This window comes from Odocoileus virginianus, chromosome 6 (assembly GCF_023699985.2).
Source record: "Odocoileus virginianus isolate 20LAN1187 ecotype Illinois chromosome 6, Ovbor_1.2, whole genome shotgun sequence".
Taxonomy (NCBI): Eukaryota; Metazoa; Chordata; class Mammalia; order Artiodactyla; family Cervidae; genus Odocoileus; species Odocoileus virginianus.
The window spans coordinates 49,347,814-49,360,636 of NC_069679.1; the positions used below are offsets into that span (position 1 = coordinate 49,347,814).

The window sequence follows — 12,823 nt, forward strand, 5'->3', positions numbered from 1 at the left end:
ATACTCTTAGCCTCCAGTTCAACACCTTGCTTTTTCAGTTGCCTAGAGACATCTCAGATACTCTATCTCAAGAAGCACACCACCCCCATCCACCTCATCACTTTTATCATATTACTGCTTTCTTTCTTTCCTTGTTCTCACAAGTTCTGCGTTATTTATTGTCTGTCTCACCACTTTCACCATCACTACCACTAGAAGGTAAACAACTTGAAGGTAGGAAGTATGAATTCCCAGCACCTAGAACAGTACTTGGGAGACTGGTTTTCTAATCAACAAGTAAGCTGAGCTGAATGAATGACTGAAAGGTGAAATGACTTGCCTTTAAGGTTGCACTGTTAATCAGTAGCAAAACTTGAATTAAACTCCAAGTCCATTAACGCTCTAGTGTAGTTTGTACACCCCAGACACATTCAACAATTTGCCACTCCTGAACTTCTATGTGTGTGTGTTGGGGAAGGGTAAAAGGGAAATGAAGGCTGAAGTATGAATTGACAGTGTCAACGGCTAGCTAAAAGGACTGCACCCCCCTGGTTCATCCCTTAGGTGTTACTGTAAATGAAACATCGTAGAAATGTTGGTCTGGTCTTAGAGTTATTCTCTCACTATTATTTCAGTCCCTCCTTATCACTTTGAAATGAAGCAGTTATATCTCTTTTTTTGAACCCCAATAAATCCCAATAGGATGGTTATTGTGGTTTACTCTGTAAGGGGAGACATCACTGTCATCTCTGTAAATAGGTTTGAATGTGGAAAGACTCTAAGTGAGAAAAAATGTAAAATTCTTAGGAACATCAGTAAATATGGAAAAGGAAAGTATGTCAGATATATTTCTAACACATTTTCTATGGTCATTGAAAATTAAGTAAATTTTGAAGTTCTGAAAATACTATGTTTTAAAAATTGCCCCAAACAAGCTCATTTTATATGCTTTGTTTGTTCTCACAACTTGCAGGATCTTAGTTCCTGCACCAGGGACTGAACCCCAAACCTGGCCCCGCAGTGAAAGCACCATAAAGGAAATCCCTGACAGTCCTGTGGTTGGGACTCAGCGCTTTCACTACTGGGGCTTGGGTTCAGGATTCAGTCTCTGATTAGGAACTAAGATCCTGCAAGTTGCACAGTGTGGCAAAAAGAAAGAGAAAGAAAAAATTGACTATGGATACTCTGGCTCATAAAAGAATATTTTCTATTAAATGTGTATTTGATGGTCAAATATTAACTTTGATAAATGAAACATGATGGCAAATTATTAGGCAAATCTTGAATACATTTCTATTGCAGTCTCAGCAAAACTGATACAGACTAGAAAGCACCTTTTAGAGCAACTAGTAAAACTCCCTTTTTTGAAATGATGGCCCCAAAGTGAAAGAGTAAAGGCTAGAATCAAAACTGGCTGATTTTGATCAACCAGTCTGGCAGGTCCCAGACTCCTACCCCAGCCTACTCTGAATGTGTGACCTCTGGTGAGACCCTGAGACCTTACTGAAGTATGCTTAAAAAAATTATTGAGACAATTAGTAACTTTTGTCCCCAAATTAAAGTGTATACATTGTAATTTTAATAAAACATTGCTCTTAACTTATTTTCAAACAACCAAAGAACTCCAAATAGAAACCAAAAACCAAAATTAACATTTCTTTCTTATACTATCTTCCTTATGCCAGGCTTCCTGATATGTAAGTAAGCACTTTACATATTACCATTCTCTTTAAATCTTCCCAACAACCTTATGAAGTGAAAAAATATTGTTCTTTTTTCAATTTTAAGATATTCCTTTGGTTCTTATTAGACCTATCTGATAAATGTTTAATGTCTAAATTTTACAGAATTTTTATTTTCACAAATCATAAACCTCTCAGCTCTTTATTTTTTGCATGTGGTGTGCTCAAGTTGCTTCAGTCACATCTGACTCTTTGTGACCCCATGGACTGTAGATTGTCAGGCTCCTCTGTTCTTGGGATTTTTCAGGCAAGAACACTGGAGTGGGCTGCAACCATTTCCTCCTCCAGGGGATCTTCCCGACCCAGGGATGGAAGCTGCATCTCCTGCAACTCCTGCACTGCAGGCAGAATCTTTACTGCTGAGCCACCTGGAAAGCCCTTTTACATGTGGCCACACTTACAATAAGGTTTAAGGTCTAAATTATAAACTAACATAGGAATAAGGATAGAGAAGACAGACTGGGGGTAGAGAAGAGGTAGGTACAGATTCTGAAAAGTAGGAAAAATCTGAAGGAAATAGGGGAAAGCTTTGTTTTAAAAGAAGTCAAAAGGAATAAACAGGAATCTCTGAAATCTGAAGTCAATTGTTAAAAAGTAGAAGTTTGATAGTCCCCAAAATTAAAAGGAGGTTGTATGGAGAACAGCAAAGGAAATACAGCTACAGCATTCCATGCACAAATTATCTGTCAACGGTCAATTGAAGACTGTGCTGCTTTAGCTGACAGGGGAATCACAGAAGGATTAATGCAAAACATACTGAAAGAACTTGCTGATTTCAGTAAGGAAAAGAAACAAAAACAATCTTTGAATTATAGTATAATTATGTCAGCTCCCTACTTGGCCTCCACACATACCTCTTGCTGAAAAGCACATTCAAGGACTTCCCTGGCAGTGCAGTGGTTTAAGACTCCATGTTTTGACTGTAGGGTGTATGGGTTCCATCTCTGGTCGGGGAACAAAGATTCTGCATGTGGCATGGCCAGAAAAAAAAAAAAAAACGTGTGTTCATGACACAAAACTAGGGAGGTACGGTCACCATTTTGGGTGAGAATAAAAATGAATGGGCTTTAGAGATACAAAAATGGCAAATAACATTGCTAAGTTTGTGTAACTGCATTTAGCAAGAGACATTTTTCGAAAGCCATTGTTAAAAAAAGAAAGCTCCTATCATGCCTGCATGCGTGCTTAGTCGTTCATTCTCTTCGACGTTGGACTGGACTGTAGCCTGCAAGGTTCTTCTGTTCATGGGATTTTCCAGGCAAGGCTACTGGAGTGGGTTGCCATTATCCTCCTGCAGGGGGATCTTCCTGACCCCAGGGAACAAACCTGCATCTCCTGCATTGGCAGGCAGATTCTTTACCACTAAGCCACCTGGGAAGCCCCTCCTATCATGTCTATAAGGTGGGAATTTAATGAGATCATGCAAAGTGTACTTATTAGAGGTCCCCTCAAGAAACAGTGGTTATTAAATGTCAGTAGAATTAACATTTTGAAAAGCCACTTAGGTTGGTTGGTAAAATCAAGAGGTATGCTCCAACAATAGATAGTCAGCAATTTGCCTTTGAAGGAGAGAAAGTTCTTCCCTGAGTAAAGTATATAATTTAACCACAGCTGAATTGCATGACATAATGTTATACTCTTTACTCCCCCAATTGATTTCTGGATCCACTTTTACCCTTCTCTACCCTCCTGGATGCTGATCTCTAAGGATGGTACCTGGGCTTCTTTACCTCTAGCTTCTGGTTGGGATTGGTCACTAGCAGGATATTAGAAGATAGTAAACAGAGAAATTGAGGTATCTACCACTCCCCCTCTCCACTACAAACACACATAAATTCACCTACTCCATCTCACCTTTGCCATAGTTATGGCAGTAGCTGTGTTTCCCTATAACCACAGCTGCTGTTGGAGGGTCCATCTTCCAGGACTCCCACTCCTGCTGGGCTCTGGTAAAACTATTTCTTCCCTCTGCCCCTTTAAGCCTTCAGGAAATGGGATTTCCAGCCAGTTGCTAGTCCCTGTGTGTTTCACCATCCTGTGGGTTCCCTCAGCCTTATCCCCTCTCTGTAAATACTTCTTTCAGTAAATGCTTTTCAGTTACTGCCCCACCTTCTCTCCAGTATACCATGAGTTTCCTGTCCAGGTTTGACTAATACAGAAGGAGTCCTCCACTTTTCTGCCCTTCTAACATATAGTGTTCAGCTTAAGTAAATTGTCTAAAGTAAATTCTTTAGACAATTAGTCTGAAAGCACTCCAAATCATGAGCCTGTCTGGGGTAACCACATGTCTCAATCTAGCAGTGAGGAGTCATGAATGCTAGAATATACTTAAACACATCATATTTTCACTGAGAATGCTGAGTGTCAGGCGATTCAGAAATAAGATATTTATGTCCTCAAGGAGCTTTCAGTTTAATAAAGAATAAATACAAAATAATCATAATATAGGATAACATAAAATTATCAAAAACATACTTTTAAGGGGTCAAATTCTGTTGGGAATCAAATGGTCTATTGCCTTTGATAAAATGCCAAGACAATTCTATAAAGGATTTTTTTGGGGGACAAATAATACTGGAATAATTTGATAACCATATGCAGAAAAAAATAAACCTCTACATTTCCTTCACAGTATATACAAAAATTAAACTTGAACTAGGTCATAGATCTGAATGTACAAGTTTGAACCACATAAAACTTCCAGAAGAAAACATAAAAAGAATATCTTAGTACACCTCAGTATGGTGAATAATCCTTAAATACAACAAAAATCATAAAGAACACTTACAACCCAATAGAAGCAAGACAAAAATAGGTACAAATGAACTTATTTACCAAACAGAAGTAGAGTCACAGATGGAGAAAACAAACTTATGGTTACCAGGGAATGCGTGGGGGAATAAACTGAGAGATTAGGACTGACATACACACACTATTATATATAAAATAAATAACTAGTAAGAACGTAGCACAGGAAACTACTCAATACTCTATAACGGCCTATATGGGACAAGAATCTAAGAAGAAAAAAGTGGATTCATGTATATATATAACTGACTCACTTTGCTGTACACCAGGAACTAACATGACATTGTAAATCAACTATGTTCCAATAAAAAAAAAATAAAATACAAAAGAAATATTTTAAAAAATGGGCAAAAGGACTGAGGAGGTATCAATACTTCACCAAAGAAAAACTGATGGCAAATAAGCACATGAAAAGATATTCAACATTAGTCACTAAGGAATGCAATTCAAAACCACAATTATACTCCTGCCAGAGTGGTTAAAATTAAGACAACTGACCACACTATGTGTTGACAAGTATGTGGTACAAGTAACAATCTTATACAATGCTGGTGGATAATCAAAATGGCAAAAACAGTTGGGAAAACAATTTGAGAGTTTCTTAAAAAGTTAAACATAGACATATTTGTAATCCAATCATCCCACCACTAGGTATGTACCTGCATTCATATCTATGGCTGCACAACAATATTACCACAAACTTAGCAGTACAAAATAATACAGACTGCTTATCCACAGTTTCTGTGGTTCAGAAGTCAGGGAAGAACATAGCTGGGTCATCTGCTTTAGGGTCTCACAAAGTCTTATCTAAGGCTCAACTGGGGAAGTTTTCATTTCCAAGATCACATGGTTGCTAGATGCTTTTTTAAAAAATTATTTATGCATTATTTTATTTTTGGCTGTGCTGGTTGTCTGTTGCTTTGTGCAGGCTTTCTCTAGTTGTGGTGTGCCTGCCTCTCGTGGCGGCAGCTTGGCTTGCTGTCGAACGCCGCCCTAGTTGCTCCATGACATATGGGATCCTCCTGGATCAGGGACTGAACCTGTGTCCCTGAACTGGCAGGTGGATTCTTATCCACTGTGCCACCAGGGAAGTCCTGCTAGCAGCTTTAATTCCATGTGCATCATCAGACTAAAAGTCAGTGTCTTGCTGACCACTGACCAGGTAACCATCCTCAGCTTCTTGCCACATGGCCTTTTACAACATGGTCAATGCTTTCTCAAAGTCAGCAAAGGAGACAGTCTCTCCTCAACAAGATGAGTTTATAATCTAGTGTAATGTAATCATATGCACATAATCATGTACATCACCTTTGCTCTATCTTCATGGTTAGGAACAAGTCACATTTATTTGTCAATTATAACTCAATAAAGCTGGGGGGTGGGGAACAAAGCAAGTCACAGATCCCACCTGCATTCAAAGTGAAAGGGACTACACAAGCACATGTAACTTAAGAGTCTGTCTACAACATTACTCAAGAAAAGTGAAACATGTCCACACAAAAACTTGGACACAAATGTTCTGTACACAAATAGCTCTAATTATTTACATAAGCCAAAAACTGAGACAAGAAAATCCTCAAATATCCATCAATAGGGACTGACTTCCTGGTGGTCCGGTGGCTAAGACTCTGTGTTTCCACTGCAGGGGGCACAGGTTCAATTCCTGATCAGAGATCTAAGATCTAACATGACCCACAGCATGGCAAAAAAAAAAAAAATTCAACAAGTGAATAGATAACCTGTGATATATCCATATAAGGGAAACCTCAGGAACAGAAAGAAACAACCAGTTGATAGATGCAACAACATGGATGAATCACAAAATAACTATAATGAGTGAAATAAGTCAGGCAAAAGAGAATACGTATTACATGATTCATTTAAACAAAATTCCAGAAAATTATTAATCTATAGTGACAAAAAGTAGATCAGTGGTTGCATGGAAAAAGGGAAGGGAGGAGGAGACAATCGATAGTCAAGGAGCAATAAGGAAACTTTTGCAGTAATATATAGTATCTTCATTATCTTGGTTGTAATGATGGTTTCACAAGTATATGTGCATGTCAAAGTCATCAAACTGTGCATTTAATTGTGTACAGTTCAGTTCAGTCACTCAGTCGTGTCCAACTCTTTGCGACCCCATGGACTGCAGCACGCTAGGCCTCCCTGTCCATCACCAACTCCCAGAGTTTACTCAAACTCAAGTCCATTGAGTCAGGGATGCCATCCAAGCATCTCGTCCTCTGTCGTCCCCTTCTCCTCCTGCCAATCTTCCCCAGCATCAGGGGCTTTTCCAATGAGTCAGTTCTTCACATCAGGTGGCGAAAGTTTGGAGTTTCAGATTCAACATCAGTCCTTCCAATGAATATTCAGGATTGATTTCCTTTAGGATGGACTGGTTGGACCTCCTTGCACTCCAAGGGACTCTCAAGAGTCTTCCCAACACCACGGTTCAAAAGGATTAATTCTTCAGCACTCATCTTTCTTTATAGTCCAACTTTCACATCCATACATGACTACTGGAAAAATCTCAGCCTTGACTAGACAGACCTTTGTTGACAAAGTAATGTCTCTGCTTTTTAATATGCTGTCTAAGTTGGTCCAGTTGCTGTCCATCTTTTTTTCCAAGGAGTAAGCGTCTTTTAATTTCATGGCTGCAGTCACCATCTACAGTGATTTTGGAGCCCCGAAAAATAAAGTCTGTCATTGCTTCCACTGTTTCCCCATCTATTTGCCATGAAATGATGGGACCAGATGCCATCTTAGCTTTCTGAATGTTGAGCTTTAAGCCTACTTTTTCACTCTCCTCTTGCACTTTCATCAAGAGGCTCTTTAGTTCTTCTTCCCTTTCTGCCATAAGGGTGGTGTCATCTGCATATCTGAGGTTATTAATATTTCTCCTGGCAATCTTGATTCCAGTTTGTGCTTCATTCAGCCCAGCGTTTCTCATGACGTACTCTGCATATAAGTTAAATAAGCAGGGTGACAGTATACAGCCTTGACATACTCCTTTCTCTATTTGGAAACAGTCTGTTGTTTCATGCCCAGTTCTAACTGTTGCTTCCTGACCTGCATACAGATTTCTCAAGAAGCAGGTCAGGTAATCTGGTATTCCAATCTCTTTCAGAATTTTATACTGTTTGTGGTGGTCCACACAGTCAAAGGCTTCGGCACAGTCAATAAAGCAAAAATAGATATTTTTCTGGAACTCTCTAGCCTTTTCAATGATCCAATGGATGTTGGCAATTGGATATCTGGTTCCTCTGCCTTTTCTAAAACCAGCTTGAACATCTGGAAGTTCACAGTTCATGTATTGTTGAGGCCTGGTTTGGAGAATTTTAAGCATTAGTTTACTAGTGTGTGAGATGAGTGCAACTATGCAGTAGTTTGAGCATTCTTTGGCACTGCCTTTCTTTGGGATCAGAATGAAAACTGACCTTTTCCAGGCCTGTGGTCACTGCTGAGTTTTCCCAATTTACTGGCATGTTGAGTGCAGCACTTTCACAGCATCATCTTTTAGGTTTTGAAATAGCTCAGCTGCAATTCCATCACTTCCACTAGCTTTGTTCATAGTGATACTTCCTAAGGCCCACTTGACTTCACATTCCAGGATGTCTGCCTCTAGGTGAGTGATCATACCATTGTGATTATCTCGGTCAGGAAGATATCTTTTGTAGAGTTCTTCTGTGTATTCTTGCCACCTCTTCTTATCATCTTCTGCTTCTGTTAGGTCCCTACCATTTCTGTCCTTTATTGTGCCCATCTTGGCATGAAATGTTCCCTTGGTATCTCTAATTGTCTTGAAGAGATCTCTAGTCTTTCCCATTCTGTTGTTTTCCTCTATTTCTTTGCACTGATCACTGAGGAAGGCTTTCTTATCTCTCCTTGCTATTCTTTGGAACTCTGCATTCAAATGGGTATATCTTTCCTTTTCTCCTTTGCTTTTCACTTCTCTTCTTTTCATAGCTATTTCTTAGGCCTCCTCAGACAGCCATTTTGCTTTTTCACATTTCTTTTTCTGGGAGCTGGTCTTGATCCCTGCCTCTTGTAAAATGTCACGAACCTCCAACCGTAATTCATCAGGCACTCTATCAGATTTAGTCTATCAGATCTAGTCCTTTAAATCTATTTCTCACTTCTACTGTATAATCATAAGGGATTTGATTTAGGTCATTCCTGAATGGTATAGTGGTTTTCCCTACTTTCTTCAATTAAAGTCTGAACTTGGCAATAGGATTTCATGATCTGAGCCACAGTCAGATCCTGGTCTTATTTTTGCTGACTGTATAGAGCTTCTCCAACTTTGGCGGCAAAGAATATAATCAATCTGATTTTAGTATTGACCATCTGGTGATGTCCATGTGTAGAGTCTCCTCCGGTGTTGGAAGAGGGTGTTTGCTATGACCAGTGCGTTCTCTTGGCAAAACTCTATTAGCCTTTTCCCTGCTTCATTCTGTACTCCAAGGCTAAATTTGCCTGTTACTCCAGGTGTTTCTTGACTTCCTACTTTTGCATTCCAGTCCCCTATAATGAAAAGGACATCTTTTTTGGGTATTAGTTCTAGAAGGTCTTGTAGGTCTTCACAGAACTTCAACTTCAGCTTCTTCAGCATTACGGGTCACAGCATAGACTTGGATTACCGTGATATTAAATGGTTTGCCTTTGAAATGAACAGAGGTCATTCTGCTGTTTTTGACATTGCATCCAAGTACTGCATTTTGGACGCTCTTGTTGACTATGATGGCTCCTCCATTTCTTCAAAGGGATTCCTGCCCACAGTAGTAGATACAATGGTCATCTGAATTAAATTTATTCATTCCAGTCCATTTTAGTTTGCTGATTCCTAAAATGTCAATGTTCACTCTTGCCTTTTCCTGTTTGACCACTTCCAATTTGCCTTGATTCATGGACCTAACATTCCAGGTTCCTATGCAATACTCCTCTTTACAGCATCAGACCTTGCTTCCATCACTAGCCACATCCACAATTGGGTGTTGTTTCGGCTTTGGCTCTATCTCTTCATTCTTTCTGGAATTATTTCTCCACTGATCTCCAGTAGCATATTGGGCACCTACTGACTTGGGGAGTTCATCTTTCAGTGTCCTATTATTTTGCCTTCTCATACTGTTCATGGGGTTCTCAAGGCAAGAATACTGATGTGGTTTGCCATTCCCTTCTCCAGTTTTGTCCAAACTCTCTACCATAACCCATCTGTCTTTGGTGGCCCTACACAGCATGGCTCATAGTTTCAGTTTATGGCTCATAGTGTATAGTTTACTGTACCTCAATAAGGCTGATAAATTATACCTCAAACAGCTTTTAAAAAAATATTTTTTAAACACAGGAACCACTTTGTACAAAGGCACCAGATCAGATCAATAAACTGTTAAAAAACTTTTAATGATTTACTACTGGGGCTTCCCTGGTGGCTCAACTGGTAAAGAATCTTCCTGCAATGCAGGAAACTCGGATTTGATCCCTGGGTTGGAAAGGTCCTGTGGAGAAGGGAATGGCAACCCACTCCAGTATTTTCGCCTTAATAATTCCATGGACAGAGGAGCCTGGCAGGCTGCAGTCCATGGTGTCGCAAAGAAGTCGACATGACCGAGTGACTTCCACTTTTTACTTTACCGCTGAATAAAACTGATGTCAAGAAAAAGAGAATAGCTTAACTGTACAAAGTATTTAGGATAGGATATGTGAATGAAGTGATATTTAAATGAAGTTTTGAAGACAGAAAAAGATTTTGATGTGTAGACATATATATAAGGGCATTGCCTGCATAGAAAGATTGACATGTTTATTTCTACAACAAATATTCATTTGCATTTGTGTACCCAAGCAGTGAGCTAAACACTGTGAAAATCTTTTCAACTTCTCTCAGCAAATTTCCAGACTAAGTGTGTGAAATTTGGAGGCCAAGAATATTACACTCAAAATGTGGCTGCGCTTTTCCTAGTGCTCCTAGTCACTAACTTCTTGAATAATTTTTCCACATTGTAGAAGTAAGGAATTATATTAAAAGGCACCAAAATATATAAATAAATTCAATGTAAATAAACATGCAGTTTTATTACATATTCATATGCACATGATTAATAGATCATTTCAGAATTACTATACTGACTTTAAAATGCAAAACTATGTAGCTGATTATCTGAGCAAAAAAAGTTCTTAATCACCTTGAGATTCTTTTTTCTCTTCTGAAGAAGTATGGGTTACAGATAGAGTAATCATGTGATTTCTTGTATAGACTTTTGAGAGTGATGGATGCTGATAATTTTTATTCTGGGACAATAGGACTAGGCTATTCTAGACAAAATAGGATATATAGTTACAACTTACAGGGAGATTGTTTTATTTTAAGGCTACAAGAACAGATTCTTGAGTTCTACCCCAGACCTACTGAATCAGAATCTCTGGTGCAGGATTTGAAAAGTTATAACTAATTTCCATGCTTAGGAAGCCTTAGAGACTGAAGTGATACAAGGCTCTTCCAATTCTAAAAGTCTATGTTTAATAAGGGAATTTTGAACATGCACTGGGTATCAGATGACGGGGGGGAATAATTAATTTTCCTTGTTTAACAATGATGTTGTGATAAGAGGATGCCCTTATTTTTAGGAAATACACAGCTGCATTTGAGTGATATGTAATGATATGTGCATCTTATTATACTTTCAACTGATTCTAGGAATACTTACATACAAATAAAGCTGATAGGTATATACACACATTCACTGGACTAACTCTAAATTTTTCAGTATGTTCTAAATTCCTCATTATAAAATATTGGGAGGAAAAGAAGGAAAGGAAAATTCTGTCTATAGATAGACAGTATTATTGCTATAAATATGACTTTTAAGAACTATGACCAAAAAGATGGCAATACAAATGATTACTAAATTAGGAGGCTGGGACTGACATATACATACCACTATATATATAAAATGGAAAAAGAGTAAAAAAAAAAACCCACAATGAATATATGTATATGTACAACTGATTCACTTTGCTGTACTCCTGAAACTAACACATTTTAAATCAACAATACTCCAGTAAAATTTTTTGAATTATTAAAATAAAAACAAAAGCAAATGATTACTAATATATCCAGGGACTTCCCTGACTGACCCAGTGGTTAAAACTCCATGCTTCCCATTCAGGAAGCACAGTCAGAGAATTAAGATTCTGTATCCTGGGGCAGCCAGGGGGAAAAAAAAAGCAAAGCAGTTACTTACTGAGTAACTGCCAAAACAAAAAAAAAAAAAAAAATCCAGCCTGCAATTCCTCTTCTTGGAATTTTTCCTAAGAAAAAAAAATTAAGTGACAAAAATATTCCCTCCAAAATAGTTTAAAATAATGTCATTACTGTAATACTCGAAATGTATAATAATAGCATGCTTAAGTAAATTACACTGCATTCAACGAAGGGCTTATTATGTCACTATTAAAATAATCTTTGTCAACAATATAGTGCATACATTGTCCTATGCTGTTAACATAACTAGATGCAAAAAAGCATCCGAAATTATGTCTGTGCTGTTAACTATATAAAATTTGTGAATTCAAGTGGACAGAAGTTTATATGAAAAATGCTGTTTGAAAAGCAGTATTTTCTCCCTTCATTTCAATTTTTATTACTATTTCGAATTCTACTGATGATGCTGTGCAACAAAAATGCGTTTTATAAAAAAAAGTTGTTAACTGTTACCTTAATTTGGTCCCATAGGCAATAAAGTTTAGTTTATAATTCGTTGAACAACTGAATAAAACTTCAAGTACCTCAATAGATTGATACTTAATTTAGGATATCTACAGAGTCGTTTTGCTGACTACAAATATAACAAACATTACGTGTAAACCGTTCTGCTGAAAGGTTTCCAAACATCACAGGACCACCCACCAAAATGTGTGGGCTAAATGCACATCCGTAATCATGGCAAAAATAATACTACCTGTCACACAGGATAGGCATGTCAGACTTTTCTCCGCGAAAGCCTTCTAGTCCCAAACTGCCTCTTACTTTCACCAGACTGAAATGGTTCCAGAGTCCCAGGCAAGGGAGGAGACTGTTGCCTTGCCCAGGAGGCTGGAAACCGCACCTTATGAGCGAAAGGTTTCCAAGGCCCTTCAACGGAAATTCGAAGCACTTGAAGATTCCCTAGTTACTAGGTTTAGTTGCTAAGGCACCAACCGTCTCACAGGAAGAGGGGTACGGTGCAATCGCTTTTAGCGTCGTAGCGAATCCTCTCAAAACCGAGCTCATTTGTTCCGGGAGGAAACATTCAGCT

The 12,823-nt window shown here is 38.4% G+C and overlaps 1 protein-coding gene across 4 annotated transcripts in view; it reads right to left on the bottom strand.

Moving 5' to 3' along the window:
- GALK2 (galactokinase 2) overlaps window positions 1-12,815 on the bottom strand; it is a 146,066-nt gene extending 133,251 nt beyond the window's left edge. For 2 of the 4 annotated variants that reach the window (XM_070469304.1, XM_070469299.1), the window contains exon 1: window positions 12,488-12,715. Coding sequence is in view for 2 of the 4 variants with exons in the window: in XM_070469299.1 (XP_070325400.1) it covers window positions 12,488-12,507 (20 nt within the window). In the remaining 2 variants the exon portion in view is untranslated. The other 2 variants (XM_070469301.1, XM_070469306.1) reach the window with 2 other exon arrangements.
- Window positions 12,816-12,823: the final 8 nt, after the last annotated feature.